The 21,573-nt window shown below is 36.2% G+C and overlaps 1 protein-coding gene across 2 annotated transcripts in view; it reads left to right on the forward strand.

The window, feature by feature from the left end:
- Positions 1-21,573, forward strand: part of LOC129221547 (proclotting enzyme-like) — a 69,767-nt gene that overhangs the window by 42,797 nt on the left and 5,397 nt on the right. For both annotated transcript variants that reach the window (XM_054856037.1, XM_054856038.1), the window contains exons 4-8: positions 6,115-6,346; positions 7,795-7,871; positions 9,864-9,985; positions 11,793-12,067; positions 15,368-15,513. In XM_054856037.1, coding sequence (XP_054712012.1) covers positions 6,115-6,346; positions 7,795-7,871; positions 9,864-9,985; positions 11,793-12,067; positions 15,368-15,513 — 852 coding nt within the window. The remainder of the gene's footprint in view (positions 1-6,114; positions 6,347-7,794; positions 7,872-9,863; positions 9,986-11,792; positions 12,068-15,367; positions 15,514-21,573) is intronic.

Consider the following 21,573-nt stretch of genomic DNA (forward strand, 5'->3'; position numbering starts at 1 on the left):
TTCTCTGGAAGATAATCAGACATGGAAGTTATGTAAACTACCTAAAGGAGTCAAGCCGATACCATGCAAGTGGGTTTACAGAATAAAAAGAAATCCAGATGGTAGTATTGATAAATACAAAGCAAGGTTAGTAATAAAAGGCTACGCTCAACGGAAAGGAATTCACTTTCGAGAGACCTTCAGTCCAGTTGCAAGAACAAGCACCATAAGAACTTTACTTAGTATCGCAGCAAATGAAAATATGAGTTTAGTACAATTTGATGTCTCAACAGCTTTTTTGTATGGCAAGTTAGAAGAAGATATTTTCATGTGTCAACCTGAAGGCTATGAAGATGGCACTGAAAGAGTATGCCACTTAAAGAAAAGTCTTTATGGTCTGAAACAAGTGCCAAGGTGCTGGAACCAGTGTTTTGGAGAATATTTGCGTAAAATTGGTTTTATAAGAAGTGAAGCAGATCCATGCTTGTTTATTAGAAGAAGCAATAGGGAATTACTTTTGTTAGTTCTGTATGTTGATGATGGTTTAGTTGCGTCAACAAGTAAAGAACACTTAGAAAATTTTCTTGGAGATCTGAAGAAAGAATTTAAAATTACAACAAAACCTGCTGAATACTACTTAGGGTTTGAGATTTATCGTCAAGAAGATGATTCTATTAGGTTATCTCAAACAACCTACACTAAGAAAGTTCTTGAAAGATTCGGCATGAGTGATTGTAATCCTGTGTCTACACCAATTATCAAAGACAGTATTCAATCAGGGAAAGTAGAGACAACATTTCCCTATAGACAAGCCGTAGTAGCACTAATGTATATCATGAGAGGAACTCGACCTGACATAGCTTATGTTGTAGGAGTTGCTTCCAGAGCTTTAGAAAACCCAAGTAAAGAAGACTGGCAAAGAGTCAAAAGAATATTCAGATACTTGAAAGGAACTTTAGACAAAGGATTAGTTTACAAATCAGGATACAAGAAAGGCATTCTAGAAAGCTATAGTGATGCTGACCATGGAGGAGACACCACAACAGGGCGTTCAACAACAGGTGTTGTTTGTATTTACGCTGGTCGAGCAATATCATGGTGCAATCAAAGACAGTATACTGTAGCAATTTCCACTACAGAAGCGGAGATAGTTGCAGCTAGTGAAGCAGCCAGAGAATTAGTTTGGCTTAAGAGATTGTTCAAGGAAATAACAAATTTAAAGCAAGTACCAGAACTTAAAGTGGATAACGAGGCAGCAGTCAAATTATCTCAGAATCAAGGAGAATTCCATAAGAGAACAAAACACATTTGGATTAGACATTTCTTTGTGAGAGAAATGGTAACGAGTGAAGAAATTACTGTAAAGCGAGTTCCTACTGAACTACAGTTAGCTGACCTTTTTACTAAGCCACTTTACAGCCCTAGGATTCTAAATCTGCGCAGCAAAATAGGACTGACTAGTCGACTCGTGCGGAACTCCGCACTGTGCTTCGAATCGTTTTATAAGGCATTTCGCTCTTTAAAATTCTCAAAGGAAGAACATTATGAAGAAGAACCGAAAAAAAGTAAGCGCAGAAGAGAAAGCATGTAATTTAAAGACATCAGTAACAAAACCTCGTTAAATACAATGTTGTGATAATTTGATCATCGCTCACCTTTTGGTCGTACATATTTTCAATGCAAACATAAATATCATTAAAAGTTGGTCGAGCAGTGACTCGTGAAAAAGCAATAATTGTGCATGTGAAAAAACAGGTTGTGGCAAATACAGTCCTGCCCATGTGAGCATCTGACGGGAAAAAAAGAAACATTAAAGAGATAGTTATTGGCACGGATTCGAATTGGCGCCATTCTGATTAACAGCCCGACACCCCAACAAACCTAGAAATTGCGCCTTCCTTTTCGAAAGCTATTCATTGAAGGAATGCGTAGTAAAAAACAGCAAAAAAGCTTTTTGCCAAAATAATAATAATAATAATAATAATAATAATAATAAGATCATGCTTCTATGTTTTGTCATTAACCAGCATGATACGATTTAAAATTATTCGTAAAGCATGGAATTTGAATAAAGAATGACGAAGATCTCACGTAGCGATTGAAACAAACATTCTAGAGAAGTAATAAATTAGATTGAAAATAAGTTGTTTTTATCTTTGAATACTAAACTATTTCACAAAGAAGGTTGCTTTAACCGTTACGGCTTAAATGCCCGCACATGTTTCTCTTTTAATCGAACACTTAAAATTCAAAAACAAAACCAGTTGAATTGAGTCCGTTTTTCAAGTGTAATTTTTCAAACGTAGACAAAATGTATTTTTTTTCAGCAGAAAGCAGAGGAGTAGAAAATGATTTCTTGCTAATGAAGTTGATAATAATTTCAATGCTTTATATCGTATTCGCGCGAATAAAAAATTAAAAGTTTACTAGGTGAAACTCGTAGTTTTAATTTGGCGTAGTATTTTTTCATTTGAACAAAAGGTCGAACACTGCTATTAAAAACATCTACATTTCAGCATACAATGAAAATGTTTTTTCTGCGCAAAAAGTATTTGCTTTAGTAATTCAAATACTTTTTTATGCTTACATTATGCTGAGTGGTCTGTAGTCAAAGCTTAAAAAAAAGGAAGAACACCTTTCGATTAACAGTCAACTTATCCGAATGATAACTGCAGCCTGCATAAAGGAGTCAAAACACCAAGTAGCATTCCCACTGCATTTATTTTATTACGTGTGTATGTCATGAGTACATGTAATGCGTAATACTAATATAAATTTGATATTATGTCGGACAGCCCTAGCTTGCCCGAAGTTCAGATAGTTTATAGCCGAACGCTCTACCGAAAAAAACTTATCAATTTAACCGAACAACTAAGTCCGGTGCTTTTAAGCTTTATTAAAATATGAACACACACACACACACACACAGGCTTTTTTTTTTTTTCTTTTTGCCGAAAGCGACGTAAAAAATTGGAAAAATGCATTAGAACTTTACTTTAAAAAAAAATGCATAAGAACTACAGGCATCAAGGTTTTGAAACAGCAAGGGGTGTTTTCGAAAACTTGATTTTTCGACCGTAAGTCTATTTTTCGTCATTAGCCAGCCTGATAAGTTTTAAAATGAGAGGGAAATAATATATAAGATAAGATATTGAAGAAAGATGTTTTTATTTTTGAAAATTTTTACAATTTGTTACCGCAGGCTGCTTGAACCGCTATGACTTAGATGGCAGCACGTGTTCAACATTTAACAGCACGGTTAAAATACAAAATAAATTGAACTATGCTCTTTTTTAAGCGTAGCTTTTCGAAAGTAGTAAAAATGTGATAAGCTATTTGTTTTTTTGCAAAAAGAAGAAAAAATATATATTTTACCCTTCAAATTGAGGTAGTAATTTTTTTATTTGTACAAAGAGTCAAAAACTCATTAGAAGAATGTATATTTCAATATACGATTTATTATTTTTTCTGAACAAAAAAAAAATTCTATTGTAGTTTGAAATCGTAAACCTGTTTCTTATATTTTCGCTTACATTATGCTTTAACTTTCTTACCAGAGCCAAAGCTTAAAAAAAAAAAAACGTACAAGTTGGGAGTAATTTAGCACAAAGTCACATCAAGGTTTCATAACAGCAAGGAGCTTTTCCTTCTCATTTATTCCATTCCCTCATATTTGTTATTCACTTAATTAAATGTTCATGTAATGCACGATATTTCTCTAAATTTTTGATGCAGATTGTACGGACGTGGGCCCGAACACTTATTCTCCTGGTTACGAGGAGAATGCTCTGCCGATCAAGCTATTCAGCTCTGTCGGTCACAGTACAAATCAAAGTTATAAGTTTAACCGAAAACCTCATTCTGGTTCTTTAAAACATTTTTTCGGCTGAAAAAAAAACAATTTTTAGACCGTGGGGGTCTATTTTTCGTCAGTAGCCAGCACCATAAGCTTTAAAATAAGGTGTAAATCAAAGAAATCGATCAAGAATTGAGGAAAATCTGGCGTAGAAACCAAAAACAGGCTACAGAAATAATATATAAGGATTTAGAATTAAGAACTGCAAAAGAACATTCGAGAACACTAAACAATAATAAGGGAAAGTGTTAAAGTTGTATTATTGTTTATATATATTTCTTTATTATTGTTTGGCAACACTAAGTAGTTTTTGAAGTTTTACAGTGGCGATCATCTAGTAAGTTGGAATAAAGTTTCGCTAATAATATCTTCGTCTTTTCATCTTTATAGTTCAAAGTTAACTCTGCTAAGTAGATACATAACCTTAATATGCTACTTAAAGTCATTAGGTTATGAAAAATTTATCAAAAACTACATTAAAATAGCAAAAAACTACACCATTTTTTTTTAATGAGCATCCTGGCGTAATAATTTCACCGCGTAATTGCAAAATATTTCGCCAAATAAATCAAAACAAATAGCTCGTCAAACGCTGCCAAAACAAGATTGTTGAAGTTTTAAATTAACAATTTAATTTCTAACCAAAAAAACTTAGCAGGTTTGAAAAAACAAATAGTGATGACTAAAAATTGCTTCAAGTTTAAAATTCATCATCGAAGTAAGTAAAAAAATGTTTTATAAATGAATTAAAGACCATGGGAAAATCCATTATCTATGAGGAACTGCTATGGAACTTGATAACTGTTTAGAGCTAAACTTCTTTTTGTCGGTGACACCGTCCACCCCGAAACTCATTTCGACCGAACTTGGCTTCTTTTTCACATTTATGTTTTGTTCGGATTAGTAATACAGCTTGAAACTTGAAGATGAACAGTTACAAAAATTGCTGCAGAAGTTTAGCTACTGTTTTTCTCAAAACTTGAAAATACTCCATGACATTTTTTAGAGACTTGAAATTGATTTTAGAGAAGGGAAATATACGAAAGTAGTGACTGTAAAATATCGCTTCGATCAATTTCATAAAAAAATATTCTCCAGGGTTTAGATGGAAGACGGTAGGGAAAACAAAGATCTGAACTATTTTTATTTTTAACATGTAATATATTTGACATTTTAAAGCTTCAAAATTTCTAAAAATCTTTGAATGCAATACGTTTAAAATCAAAATTGCTGTATTTCTATTCTTCATGAAATTTACATTTTTATTTGAAACACAAAACGTGGAAATACGTCTGACTAAGTTTCTGAAGAGTATTTCTGGTTTGACATGTGCTTTTAAAGGCATAAAAGTATCTTTGGCAGTGAATCTAGTTTTAGGTAGACCGTAGACCAGTGGGGTTTATCATAATGATACATAACTAAATGAAGTTTGTTGATGATTTGTTTTTCATGTAGCTCAAATCTATTCTAAGGACATTTTGATCTAATGATTAAATAATATGTGCAATGTATATAAAGGTCTAAGAAAAATGAAACCAAACTTGCTTTTTATTAGTTAATTTTTTTTTATATATTCCATCGGAAAACTAGAATATCAACAAAGGTATAATGCCCAATAGATTGACAGGTCATGAGATCTTGGACCAACATAGTACCTTTAGGCTTCATTGAGAAGGCAATTTCAGTCTCTTCTGGACACTCGTTTTAAATATTCAGCTGCTATATTTAAGGCAGAACCTTGTCCAGAGGAACATCAATAATCTAACTACACTACACACCAGAGGGTTCCTCGTACCTACCAATACACGTGGTTTAACCGTTTTGATGGGGCTATGAAGACATCCCTGCTTTTTTTTAATCTAGACCAGAAGCCTAGCACCCCCTGAGGAATTGATTTGCATGGAAAATTCGAGGGCTTGAACCATGACGAATTTTTCGAGCATCAGTCATCATTAGCGTACATGGAGAATGTTTGCCCTGCAGGAATTGAAACTGCAATTCTCCAGTTACAACGGCCGTTCAAACATGTGATCCTATTCCTCAGGAGTATCGACATGTATAGCTGCTAGGGCGTGGCTTTATTACCTACTGAAATTAATGTACACTTTTTGTAGCTACTATTAAAATAGCTCTTTTTTTTCCTTTGAAATTCTAAATATTTGTTCATTCTTGCAAACACTTTGTATACATCGAATTTCAAGGTGGTGTCCCAATTTTTTTTTCTCTCTTTGCATACTTTCTGTTTTGGCAACGGAGTGTACTCACGTTTCATTTTTCAGGTCTGTTGTCCTGAACCCAGAGATGACACGGGTCGAAATGCCATCAGTCCGACGACTACTACCACACGACGACCAGTTCGAACGAGGCGGCCAACTACTAGGAGAACGACTGCTATTACTACTCAGAGAACAACTACGACGACCCTGCGCACAACCACGACTACACGGAGATCTACTACAACGTCCAGATCAAGAGTGGGGCTGTTGACGAAACCTTCTTTCTTACCAGACAGTAGGTTTCGCTTATGAGCTTTTGTAACATTTTCACGGACACTTTTAAAGGCAGGAATAATGCTGATTTCGCGCCGAATACGATGGCAGCAATACAAGCATCTTGAAAGTATTGTCATGGATATCCCACTAATAGCAAGAATTAGTTTATTCCGCCACATAGCAATGAACCAATAGCATCCACTAGGAGAAAGCAATTTTAAATTTTGAAATGAATGACAGCTTAGTTTTTAAGCGTTTGGCAACAAGAAGAAGTGATAAGTAGTAAATTATATAGAACCAATGACATGAAAAAAATATCGGTGACGAAAATTCCGAAGCTTTCACAATCGATGCGAAACTATCTGAAGTGTGAAACAAAATTTACCGGATGTTAAAATATTTTTCATATTCACAAACTTGCTGGAACTGTCCTATATTGTGCGATAAGATTCTATCTGCTATCTTGTGATACTTAACATTGTGTGGATTCCACACTGACTGCGGCAACGACGAAACCTTTTCTTAGATTTAAATGTCCCGCTCTGCATAATTTTATTGTTACGCCTTATCACTTATTAATTGGTTATCACTCATTCCATCGTTAGAAATCACTTTCATTGAGAGATAACTCTTTGTATAACTCAAAAGAGAACAAGAGAAGCGACCTCTCGTGGTGTTGATTAAAACAATAGCAACAACATTTGTTGTTGCTGTTGGGGCCAGTGTGAAATCAGCATTATGATGTTTTCAGTTGGCCGCCGTGCCGGCGACAGCAACAAAAATTTATTTTTGCTGTCGCATAATTGATTATTGCTACGGCCTTATAATTCCGGTAAGTCTTCAAAATGACAGATAAGGGGGCCTAATCTCTGGTGTAGCTATATGCGGCCTAAAAACTAACTTACAAAGGGTGCTCGAATAATTGAAGCTTTAATTTTTCTTTTTAGGGATTCATTATTGAGTGCACCATTCTTTTCTTTATCACTTTGTTAGCCGCTACCCAATGCATAATTGGTACAGCAAGAGTCTCTTGCGGAGACCCTGGGCTCGAATTCTGACAAAGGCCAGAATGTAATTAATCGGTATAGCACTTCTTTCAATTATGTCGTATTAACTCGGATCCATAGTGGAACATCGCGCTCAATTTGTTCAGCTAAATAATATGTGAACTCTGCGATAGGTCGTTTATGTTCACTAGCGCAGACAGAATTTTCTCCTATGAAGATTGGTCATAATCAAACCAGATTTTCTTCTGTGTGACTGATCGTCTATGTTCACTAGCTTGTGTTATGCTATACTAGTTTTGCTATACTTGTGTTAAAATGAGCTTGTTAACAATATTTTGCAACTGGAAATAAATGTGTACAGTCAAAGGTTGTGAAAACTAAACCCGGGCCCGGGAACGATATTTGTACACACCCTGTTTTATGTCATGCATAATTATTATTAGATGCTTTCTTATTTCAGGTTGTGGGGTTACTTTATACACAAAAACTCGAGTCGTAGGGGGGCAGGAAGCGGATAAAGGCAGTTGGCCGTGGATGGTAAGATCTTTAGACATTTTTTTAACACAAGGGGTATAAGGTTGTTGTTTTAAAAATAAAATATTAACTTTACAGCACCAGATAAATAGTTTTCGTTGAAACTGCATTACATGACCAAACATACCGGTAACTAGTAGGATTGATCATATGCTGTGGAATTCGCCAATGGCAGTAAATCCACTGTACCCTATTGCCAGTGTACCCTATTCTATACTCCAGCCCACTTCTCTCATTGTTACATGGCAATCCTTGCAATATATATATATATATATATATATATATATATATATATATATATATATATATATATATATATATATATATATATATTTCTCTATAGTCAAAATAAGCGATATCATTTACTTTTGACAATGGTAGATTTGACGTCTTTAGCATCCTATTGCTAGCGATGCCGATATGACCTTGAAACAGGGCTCCCCCCCCCCTAAGAGCAAGAGCGCACCTCCCTAAATATCGCGAAGACCCGTCAAAAAAAAGGTGAAAAATACCCCTCAAAACAATACCCCCTAAAAATTTCAATGCACAGTCTGCGCCATGACCCCCCCCCCCCCGTCCCCCTCCCTAGGTGTGCTTCCCTGTCTTGAAAACCGCTCTTTTGAGAAATTTGGCCTTACGTAAGCATTTTTTTTTTTTTTTTGCGAGTTAATTCCAAAACGGAAATATTCTTCTCCTTCCTTCCTTGTTTCTTTGAAGCCGCAGTTCATTACCACCAACTATATTCAATGTCTTTTTTTCTTCATATATAATGAAATCAAAAATTGCTTTTTGTTTTTAATTTGTTAATGTGGATGTTTTGATTTACCCAATTTTGAGTTGCTTTTTATTCACAGTCGATCGTAAAACGTTACGTATTGCATAGTTAATGGGTTCCTTCGTTTATGCGAAATGCAATAAATGAGTTGCATTAAAAAAAAAGGTGAGTGGGAAAAAAACAAAAAAAAGAAAATCTTCTCGATAAAACGTGACGCGACGATTTGCCGAAGACGTTATTCACAAAAAGTAAATAATAAAGTTTTAAAAAATGCTTTTGGAATATCCCTTGAAAAAACTTAACTATTTATCCCTTCGTTGATATAAAGCATTTCGCTTGAATTAAATTAGCGATTTATCTTTCCTTTGAGTCAAATTAGAAATATATTTTGAACAACATTACACAGTGTTCCTTTACCCCTTAAACAGAATTACACAGAATCCTTTCACCCGTTGAACGAAATTACTGATTTCGTTCATTTTTTAAACAAAATTACTCATTTCCTTTAACCCTTGACTGAAAGTACATTTATTTTATCCCTTGAACGAAATTACACATTTCATTTATCCTTTGAACGAAATTACTCATTTCCCTTATCCCTTGAACAAAATTGCACAGAGTTCCTTTGCCCCCTTGAACAAAATTACACAGAATTCCTTCACCCGTTGAACGAAACTACAGATTTATTTCACTCTTTGAACGAAATTACATATACATATGTCCCTTATCCTTTGAACGAAATTACTCATTTCCTTCTTCACTTGCATGAAATTTCATTAATTTTTTATCTCTTGAACGAAATTACAGATTTTCTTTATCCTTAGAACAAAGTGATATATTTTCTTTATCACTTGAACGCAATTACATATTTCCTTTGAACGAAATTACACATTGCTTTTGTCACTTGAGCTAAATTGCACATTTCCTCTACCCTTTGAACAAAATGACTCACTTCCTTTGTCTTTTGAACGAAAGGACACAGCTCATTTATTCCTTGAACGAAATTACGCATCTTCTGCATCTTTTTAAGGAAATTACGGAGTACCTTTATACCATAAAGAACTGGCGCATTTCCTCCCTTGAAAGTGAATATGCAAATACAAAACGGACAAAACCGATGTTTTTTTCTCTTTCCCTTATAGGAATAGGATGTAATTCACATTTACAGAAACTGTCAAAAAGAGACTGAAGTTTGTTATTTTTCTTATTTATTCATTTAGGCCGTAGTATTTGTGCAGAAAAGAAGCGGCTCAATGAGTCCAGATTGCGGCGGGGCTTTAGTGACGAACCGTCATGTGATCACTGCGGCACACTGCGTTGTGACTGGAAGAGGAGCTAACACGTAAGTCTATGTAAATGCATCCCTCATTAAATTGTGCTTTGATATCAAATGGATATGACTCTCGTATTCATTTCCATACATTAAAAAAAAGTATCGCTGAAAAAATTGAGGATGTTTGTGGCTCTTTTCCGCGTCCAGGAGACCCCACAGCACTTAGAGCCTTGAAATTGGTACAAAATTACTTCGAACCCCTGGGATTTACACGCCAGAGCGGTTTTTTTATATTTTAAATTCAGAACTACTTTTTTGTGTGTAATTTTTAAATGTAAGTTTTCACATAAATTGCCTATCAAAGGAATGAAAGATTTCTCTCATCCTGTAACAAGCTATGTCATTCAACAGAGGTTTTTTTTTTTTTTTTTTTTTTTTTTTTTTAATGCATCAGATGAGCATGGTCCAATTTTCTCAATTAGTTAGAACAGCAGATACAATAGTTTCTAGTTTAGCGAGAGTCCTAGGCTTAACTTAATTCAAACCCGGAACTAAAGAGGAAAATGTTAATGGAGAGCGCGAATTTGAAAATGACTTTTCAAACGAACAATACGGCCGTTTTGCTACTCTCAGAAACCCCTTTACACCTATATCTGTGAAATTTGCTACAAATGAGTTTGAGACTCGATAAAGGAGTGCTCATTGCAGCGTTTTTTTTTTTTTTTTTTTTTTTTTTAATTATTTTATTTTTATATATAATTTTGCTTTACGTATTTTTATTAAGTTCTTTTCTGTGACAGGGGGAGCGGGATTTTCATTTTGTTCGAATCATAACGCGTACATTAATCTGATTCTTCCAAACAGGCGATTTCAATCTTGGTTAACCAAATATGATTGAGCAGTAATATTCGGGACTTGGTGAGCATCAACGAGCAAGAACGGATTACTAGTTAAACTAAATTTAGAGTGTTTTCTGGTCATTTATGTTGCTAGTAATGGGGGGGGGGGGGTACTTAAATTATCCGCCGCGACGGATTACCACGTGAAAGTGAAAGAAAATGAAACCTGGTTCCATCTAGACGGCCAGGTTCCGTCTCATCAAAAACTTGCATTTGTACAAGAACATAATGTAACAGAAATTAATAACTATTTTCAGACAAATTATCATTAACCGTTTGAATCTTAATAAGTAAAATAATTTGAAAAGGTAGATTTTCTCGTGTTATGCCTGTCAAGAAGGAGAGGCAAACCGCGAACAAGATGAATAAACAATATAGAAAACCACTTTAATATCCTGGGTGTAAACAGATGGAAGACTTTTACGTTTAATATATCAAGATGGGGCAAACTAAGACAACTTCGGCCAGGATTCGTCAGTGAAGCTTCTGAGGAAGAAGAAGAGGAAGATTTCTCAACACTAAGTTACCTTTCAGAGAACTCTTGCCAATAAGACTATTTATAATGAAGGCGATCAGTGACCTAGCAACGCAGGTGTCGAAAGTTTCATTAGAAACGGCAATACGTAGATAGTCTTACAGCTTAGACATCAGGCGTTCCCACCGACTGCATTTCCTTTGTGTGATTAACTTCGCAATAAAGTTGTTGCAATTGGTAGTGAAGCGAACTTTTATCGATTACTTGCAACAAGACAAACTGGATCTCCTCTGTCGTTGTTTTTTTCCTACTACGAACCGTCTTCGCTGTAAAATTTGACCACGGAGATATGGCGGATGACCTTGAAGAATCATCACTTGTATCATAAACCTTGATGGCATGAATTACTTTGGTGTTTTTAAATAGCTGCCACTATTTAAGTTTTAATCCTCGTATAAGACACATTTCTGTTTTCAAACCATGAGCATTTTTCTCTTTTCAGGATGGAACCCAATCAACTGCAAGTTCGTCTCGGGGCCCACGACCTCCGAATTAACGACGAGCCTGGAGCTGTGACAGTTCCCGTGCAGTCCGTTCGGCGCCACGAGCAGTACGACCAACGCACTTACAGGAACGACATCGCTGTGCTGCGCCTGGCTCGTCCTGTCGAGTTCACGGACAAGATCGCGCCTGTTTGCCTGCCTTACGATAGTCTGAGGGATCAAGATCTCACTGGCAAGACATCCTACGTCATTGGTTTTGGAACGACAGCATTCAGTAAGTAACTAATAGTTCGAGAGCTAGTGGCATTACAGGGTGGGAGAAACTATAAGGAGCAGGAGTGCTGGAAAAAAAAAACGGGGCTCAGAGATTGAACTTCCTGATCCACGATTTTAAGCCATATTGCCATTCCTGACATGGTTATATGCACAGATGGATGACAAAATAACATGAACACTTATGAAAAAGGCAGGAACCATTTCAAGAAGCAGATCGCCTGTGTCACTTTTCACTTAAGTCTGTCTCTTAGTTGTAATGAAGGGTATGGTAAAGGCTGTCCATCATCAGTCATATGAGTTGCATACGCTTACCATATGTTCTACAAATTACAATAATGACTGATCTGTCGGAGTTTGAAAAGAACATGATTTTTGGAATGCGATGCGCTGGCTGCTTGATGACGGAAGCAGCCAATTAGTTGGGACGAGCAAATAGTATTGAGTCAGCGTACATGACAGCATGCACGAAGTGCGGTAATATGTCGTCTGCAAGTTACAATAGTGGACGGAAAACGAAGTTTTCTGAGAAGGATAAAAAAGTGTTCATTCAAATAATAATTCAAAAACGAAAGAAATCTTCAGCCCTGATAAGGTCAGAAACAAATCTTCATATGCAAAAACCCATTTCAGCAAGAATTATAGCAAGGAAACTTCATGCTTCGAAAAATTAAGGAAGCGTTGCGTTTCGTAAACCAGTGGTGACAGTCCGCTGTGCTTTTCAGTGACGCTAATAGTTTAAAACGCACAAAAACTGGACTCTTTAGCAGTGGTAGCAAGTCCTCTGGTCTGATGAATCAATCTTCACCATATTTCAGACAACTGGAAGCATTTGTGTGTAAAGAAAACCTACAGAAGTATACTTTCTTTCGACTGCCTCTTGCCCTTGCCGATAGTGAAGCATAGGGGCTGTTTTCTTATTCATATGGGAGATATATATTCGCTTGATCTTGGGTCGCTTGTTACTCTGCATTTAAAGGGTTCCAGCTTTAAGCTGGAGATCCCATGCATCTTTTTTCCCAGATTTTATTTCCTGGAGAATGACCACTGTATCACGACGATGAGGCTTCTCCATATCTTAATATATAAAAATCTTCTGTGCGGACGTTTGTCACCATAAGACTTTTAAACGGCTGGACCGATTTTGATCAAATTTTTTGTGTGTTATTAAATTGTGGTAAGCATGGTTTTGAAGTGCGATGGATCGAATCGGAAACGTTTTTGGTAATTAATTAATTAATTTAAACATTGGATGGTTATATCTCCCAAATGATTAATATATATTTTAACCTATTGTTGAGCGAGAACTGAAATAAATATTTAATCCGTTGCCAAAAGACAATAAGAAAGTCAGCTCTGCTTTTTGTAGTGAAATTTCCTACTGTGATATGTCAATTGAGAACAGATAAAACATAGAGAGAGATGGAGAGAAGCCTTTTGATTTCTTGAAAGCAACGATTTTAAATCCCATGATATATTTTAAAGTAAAATACTGGAAGGTTCACGCAAAACGTGTGTTCTGTCGCCGTAGTTGAACCATGGGACCGGATCGGTGCTTTAGGTTTTCCTAACCAAATGATCAGATAGTACCGAACCTAGCAACAACATTTGTTTCTCGGCTCAAATCCATCTGAGTTTTGGCACCAACGTCAAGAAGACTTTAAGGATTAACTAATCAGTACATTATTGAAGGAAAAGATGATGGAATTTAAAGACGAAACAAATTTTATTTTCGCTCAGATAAATTACAACAGCGTAGTTCAGTACACAAAAGATCAGTGCAGTGGAAGATCTTTATCTTTGCTGGAAAGAACAAATTAGGCAATATTAAAAAGGCAAGTTTAAAAAAGTTTTCGTTCAAAAGATCGGACCGCCACTGATCGGCTGGATTACAGCAACGTGGTGGCTTGGCAACTTTGACTATAAACTATAGAGTTGTGTGATCATTTGTTTACATTTTAAAGCTACTGTTAATGTTATTTATTGTATTCTTTGCTTATTTGCCAAAATATTTCAAATTGCAAAGAATTGTTTTTCATTTTCAAAGAGTTGTTAGTCATTTTAGGTGAAGAATGTGTTAATTTTTTTTTTATCGGGAAGGGAGGGGGAGGATGAGTGATTTTCGCTCTTTCAGAGAACTGTTTTTACCTTTATCATTTTTCTAAACGATACCCTTTGGATTGTTTCATTCTTTTTCATATGGGGGATGTTGAAGTGGGATTTCCCGTTTGTTCTAGATGGGTAGTTAGATTTTTTACACTTAATATCTGAAGACGCTTTTCATCCTATGTGTATGGCTGAAAGAACAAACCTTCAAGTACGAGAGAAAAAACAGTTAATAAAACAACTGCTCAGTGGGCATTAGATAAATCAAGTTGTAATAAATATACACTTTCCAACACCATAGCAGCTTAAAACATTTTTTTTTTTACTTTTTTTTTCAACAGAACGGTTCAAACCCTTGATAGTTTATTGAAATTTTTTAACTTTTCAATTTACAAATTTTGAACAGAACAATGTCTGACGGGTCCTCTAGTACTTTATTAAAATGGCCTAAAAATGGTTTGAATAACATATGGACCAAGTAGAACATCTTGCTTGACCCTCTTGGTTTCCTGACTTGAACATTCACAAACATCTGTGGGAGTACTTGGAGTCAAAACTCCGTGATCGACTTCGCCACTATCTGAACTTTAAGAATTAGAAACTGATGTGTAGGAAAAATTAATTCATATTCCATTAAATGCAGTTCATGACTTTTATAAATCCGCCGTAGGTTGCATACAGTCTGTCAACGGGAGGTTCAATTACTTCTTATTTAAGCTTTTCTCTTATTTCATAGGAGGAGGGGGGTGTTCATCTTATTTTGTCCCCCACCTGTATACGAGTACATGTAAGGACTGTTATTTTTGAGCGCCTAACAGGGAGCATTTCATGCTCCCTATTTTTATAAAACAGCTGTGGAACTTTGGCATGAATTTACAGATAATGATAATCGTGAAAACCCACAAACAGTAGCGATTACTTTACATTACCCTCATTCCTTTGAGATACAATGACGTCTGAGAGACGTCATTTATAACCACTCCATTGCAGAATTTGGTGTGTCGAAACGTCATTCAAGGGCCATTGCGGATTCTTTGACATGTTTGAATCGTCCCTCCATATCAGAGTTAACTGGCGTTCCGTATTTACGTTTTCAATTAGTTGAAGTGTTTCACATCTACCCTTGATGTAATTTTTGAAATTGATTTGTTCCTTTTCCGTTTGTGATTTTTCACATTTTGATTGTTGCTTTCAGATGGTCCTTCAAGTGATGTTCTCATGGAAGCCGGGTTTAATATCCAGAGTCAGGAGATGTGCAGGAAGGCTTACGAGAAAGAACTCAATATCACACGGGTGTACTTGTGCGCAGGAACAGCAGATGGATCTAAGGACTCATGTCAGGTGATTGTTACGTGCATCCTTTCTTTTTACTTTCTTCTATATCTAATATATAGAAGAAAGTATTGGATTCGTGCAAATTTTCGAATTTCGAATTTTGACGGATTCGAACGTTTTGAGGTGTGCTGAGTCCATTTCGACCATTTTTGGAAAATGTCTGTCTGTCTGTGTGTATGTGTGTGTGTATGTATGTATGTGTGTGTGTATGTATGTGTGTCACGTCTGTGTGTGACCAGTTTTTTGTGGCCGCTCTACAACAAAAACTACCGCATGAAATCGAACGAAATTTAGTACACATATGTGCCCCTATGTGAACTTGTGCCCATTAGTTTTTGGCGCGAATTCCTCCAAGGGGGGTGGAGCAATGGGACGTTTTTCGAGTTACGCGTGCTTGCTATTCCTCAGGAAGTTACTGGCGGAATCAAACAAAATTTGGTCCATATGTTGCCATTAACAGGAACAGGTGCTGATTCAATTTTGGTGTCAATAACTCAAACGGGGGTTGAGCTATAGAACGTTTTTTGTTGTCAATTGTGACTGCTGTATCTCAAGAAATAATGAACGGAATGAAAGAAAAATTTATCGGCAAGTAGCCCTTAGTGGGTATAAGAACTGATTTTATTTTTGTGTCAACAGCTAAAAAGGGGGCAGCGCAATCACCCGTTCTTTTTTTCCATTTTGAGTGCCCTATCTCAAGAAGTAATGCTACGTTCTGGTTGAAATTTAGAATATATGTGAATCCATATGTAAACAGGCTTTGGTTCTGTTTTGACGCCGATCGCTCCAAGAGGTGTTGATTTTTTTTTTTTTTTTGCGAATAAAAATATTTTTATTAATGCAACAATAAGAAAGATAAATCGTAATAGATTGTCGTCTGCGTATTTCTCGTGATTTTAATTGTATGGAAATGATAGGAAATATTATCTCAATGATTTAAAATTTTTAACTGTTGCCATCTTATGTTTGTTAACAAATAAAATATTTGTAATTCATTCAAGCAAGGCTTTTAAAATAACTTTCAATTTTCGCTCTTTGCTTTGCTTTTGCAATAATTCAGACATTGGGATGGTCGTCAAGTTTTTGCATGTGTCATTTTGTTTTCGTTGGGAATATTGCTTCCTCGTCAAGCATGGGGAGGGATCAGAAAAAAAAAAATATAGAAGAAAGTTTCGTGATGGCCACAACATACTAGTTTTTTTTTTTTGCTTTCCACGAAATGATATTAGTGTAAAATGAGGCTAGATTAGAGACATAATGGATTTATTGCTTCAGGAAACTAATTATTTCCTAGTTGTGACGTTCCACACGTGTATGGCAACCCTAGAATTTACCACAATATTCAGTCAAAGTTGTCTTGAAGGGAAACTGCCTATTTATTGCTACAACACATCATTTTATTTTTTTAATATACTTATATGTTTTTTTTTACTGCACATATAGTTGCCAAGCACATAAAGAGCTAGATCTTAGGTAAGCTTTCCCATTAAAATGTGAAATTAAAGCATGAAAAGCACACATTGCGGCAGCATAAGCGATATTCTTAAATTTTCGCCGAGGCAGAAAGTAAACAAGTTGTCAAGCACACATAGAGTTAAAACTTTATTTTTAGCTGCTTTAGCTCAACTAGCAGTGAATTATTAATTTAGTATTGAACTTCAGCCAAATGCACACCAATGTACTGCTATTCTACTCTCTCCTAATGAAATAATTACTACAGGGAAATAGTTATTATGTGAACGTATTACAACTTTATGCATTTTTCATTACAAAACATGCTTCTTAAAACAAATGATATATATATATATATCTATATATATAAAAGAAAGTCGTGTTAGTTACACCACTTATAACTCAAGAACGGCAGAACAGATTCGGCTGAAAATTGGTAGGGAGGTAGCTTAGAGCCAGGAGATGGACATAGGATACTTTTTATCCCGTTCTACAGCGTTCCCGTGTGACTTGACATGAAACGTCAGTCACTATAAAACGTGGTATAACAAAAAAGAATCAGACTTGGAATAACAAAACGCAAATGACAGCTATGTAATTGACGTAAAATGACAGCTATGTATTGACGTATGGATGACAATTTGATATTTGTAAGAAATCAATCATCCCCAATCACCTTGCATGGTCGATGGAAAGTGCTCTAAACGATATCCACGGAAATTAACGGCGGAGACTGTCACTGGCAACGATGGGTATCCGCTGTATCGGCGTCGATCACCAGATGATAACGGTCGAACTGTCACAACGAAAGTGAAAAGAATGGATTTCGTTGTCGACAACAGTTGGATTGTTCCATATTCGCCACTTATTTCTAAAACGTTCAAGACACATTGCAACGTTGAATACTGCAATTCAGTTAAGTCAATAAAATATATTTGCAAATATGTCACGAAAGGCAGTGATATGGCGGTTTTTGGATTGCAATCCTCAAATACCAACGATGAAATTTCACGCTATCAAGTTCGTCGTTATGTGAACTGTAATGAAGCGATTTGGCGTATATTCGCATTTCCAATTCACGAACGTCATCCTACTGTTATACATTTGGCGGTGCATCTGGAGAATGGTCAACGAGTATATTTCACGGCTTCGAATGCTACGCAACGTGCTGAAACACCTCCAGCAACTACATTGACCAGTTTTTTTGCAATCTGCCAAAGCGATCAGTTTGCACGAACTTTGCTTTACTCGGAGATGCCACGTTATTATACTTGGAATGCTTCATCCAAGAATTTTCAAAGACGGAAGCAAGGTGATGCGGTTCCTGGGTATCCAGATGTGCGTTTTACTGATGCTCTTGGTCGTAGGTATACAGTTCATCCAAAGAATGATGAATGTTTCTATTTGCGGTTGTTGCTGGTAAATGTGCGTGGGCCAACTTCATTTGAGACACTACGAACTGTTAATGGTGTAATATTCCCAACATTTCGTGCTGCATGTGAAGAATTGAACTTATTGGAAAACGATACCCATTGGGATACGACAATCGCTGAAGCCATTATCTCTGCATCTCCAAGTCAGATACGCACATTATTCGCTATCATAATTTCGACATATTTTCCATCAAACCCATGTAACCTGTGGCACAAATACAAGGATAGTATGTCAGAAGATATTTTACATCAAAGTCGTGTCAGTTCCAGAAATCACGATATTGAGATGAATGAGGAGATACATAATCGTGCTTTACTCTTGATCGAAGATATGTGTTACCTCATGTGCGGTAATTTATTAATCAGGTTAGGAATGCCAGCGCCAAATCGTGAAATGAATGACGCATTTAATCGAGAATTGGAACGGGAACGTAAATATGATCACCAGGAATTAGATTTAGTAGTTCAAAGGAATGTACACCTGTTGAATTACCAACAAAAGGAAGTTTATGATACTTTAATGAAGGCAATCGCTGATGAAAATGGTGGTTTATATTTCCTAGATGCCCCTGGTGGAACTGGCAAGACATTCCTTATGTCATTAGTTTTAGCAACTGTTCGGGCGAGATCCAACATAGCGGTTGCAGTTGCTTCTTCTGGAATAGCAGCCACATTGTTAGAAGGATGCCGTACGGCTCATTCAGCATTCAAATTACCGTTAAATCTTCAAACTATTGAAGAACCAACGTGTAATATTGCAAAACACTCAGCAATGGCCAAAGTTTTAGCGGCATCGAAAATCATCATCTGGGACGAATGCACAATGGCGCATAAACGTGCATTAGAAGCACTTAACCGAACATTAAAAGATTTACGCAATGACTCGAGATGTTTTGGAGGAGCAATGATTTTACTGTCTGGCGATTTCCGCCAAATACTGCCAGTAATTCCAAGATCTACGGCTGCCGATGAAATAAACGCTTGCCTCAAATCGTCAAATCTATGGCGCTATGTGAAGAAACTGCAGCTGACAACAAACATGAGAGTTACATTGCTTAATGATACATCTGCTGAAGATTTCTCGGAGCAATTGCTGACTATCGGTAATGGTCAAGTACCTGTCGATGAATCGAGCGGATTAATATCATTTCCAAATAATTTCTGTAATTTTGTCTCATCAAAAGACGAACTTATCAACAATGTATTTCCAAATATTATTTCTAACTACAAAAATAATGAATGGTTGAGTGAGCGAGCAATTTTAGCGGCTAAGAATAAAGATGTAGATGACCTGAACTACATAATTCAAAATAAGATCATTAGAACAATGCATTCATTCAAATCTATTGACTGCGTCACAAATGAAGATGAAGCCACCAACTATCCAATTGAATTTTTAAACTCTTTGGACGTGCCTGGCTTACCACCGCACAATTTACGCCTAAAGGTTGGCTCCGTAGTAATCATGCTTCGAAACATAAACCAACCAAAACTGTGCAACGGTACGCGTTTGGTGGTTAGTAAATTGATGAACAATGTAATTTACGCTACGATAATGATAGGAAAATTCAAAGGTGAGGAAGTTCTCATTCCGAGGATCCCGATGATCCCAACCGATATGCCGTTTGAATTTAAAAGACTTCAATTTCCGATACGTCTTGCATTTGCCATGACCATCAACAAATCACAAGGCCAATCCTTAAAAGTTTGTGGTTTAAATCTAGAACATTCATGTTTTTCACATGGTCAATTATACGTGGCATGTTCACGGGTCGGAAGACCATCTGCGTTGTTTGTTTTTGCGCCTGATAATAAAACAAAAAATGTCGTGTATCACAAGGTACTTAAGTGAAGAGCAACCTATGTACTAAAATACAGAAATAATAATGAATGATTAATGTAGTTATTTAATTTTTTTTTGTATTTTTTCCAAAAAAAAAAAAACACAATCTGCTTATTTATTGCCATTAAGGCGGAACAAAGTTCGCCGGGTCAGCTAGTATATATATATATACTAGCTGACCCGGCGAACTTTGTTCCGCCTTAATGGCAATAAATAAGCAGATTGTGTTTTTTTTTTTTGGAAAAAATACAAAAAAAAAATTAAATAACTACATTAATCATTCATTATTATTTCTGTATTTTAGTACATAGGTTGCTCTTCACTTAAGTACCTTGAGATACACGACATTTTTTGTTTTATTATCAGGCGCAAAAACAAACAACGCAGATGGTCTTCCGACCCGTGAACATGCCACGTATAATTGACCATGTGAAAAACATGAATGTTCTAGATTTAAACCACAAACTTTTAAGGATTGGCCTTGTGATTTGTTGATGGTCATGGCAAATGCAAGACGTATCGGAAATTGAAGTCTTTTAAATTCAAATGGCATATCGGTTGGGATCATCGGGATCCTCGGAATGAGAACTTCCTCACCTTTGAATTTTCCTATCATTATCGTAGCGTAAATTACATTGTTCATCAATTTACTAACCACCAAACGCGTACCGTTGCACAGTTTTGGTTGGTTTATGTTTCGAAGCATGATTACTACGGAGCCAACCTTTAGGCGTAAATTGTGCGGTGGTAAGCCAGGCACGTCCAAAGAGTTTAAAAATTCAATTGGATAGTTGGTGGCTTCATCTTCATTTGTGACGCAGTCAATAGATTTGAATGAATGCATTGTTCCAATGATCTTATTTTGAATTATGTAGTTCAGGTCATCTACATCTTTATTCTTAGCCGCTAAAATTGCTCGCTCACTCAACCATTCATTATTTTTGTAGTTAGAAATAATATTTGGAAATACATTGTTGATAAGTTCGTCTTTTGATGAGACAAAATTACAGAAATTATTTGGAAATGATATTAATCCACTCGATTCATCGACAGGTACTTGACCATTACCGATAGTCAGCAATTGCTCCGAGAAATCTTCAGCAGATGTATCATTAAGCAATGTAACTCTCATGTTTGTTGTCAGCTGCAGTTTCTTCACATAGCGCCATAGATTTGACGATTTGAGGCAAGCGTTTATTTCATCGGCAGCCGTAGATCTTGGAATTACTGGCAGTATTTGGCGGAAATCGCCAGACAGTAAAATCATTGCTCCTCCAAAACATCTCGAGTCATTGCGTAAATCTTTTAATGTTCGGTTAAGTGCTTCTAATGCACGTT

Source organism: Uloborus diversus, chromosome 4 (genome assembly GCF_026930045.1).
Source record: "Uloborus diversus isolate 005 chromosome 4, Udiv.v.3.1, whole genome shotgun sequence".
NCBI classification, from domain to species: Eukaryota; Metazoa; Arthropoda; class Arachnida; order Araneae; family Uloboridae; genus Uloborus; species Uloborus diversus.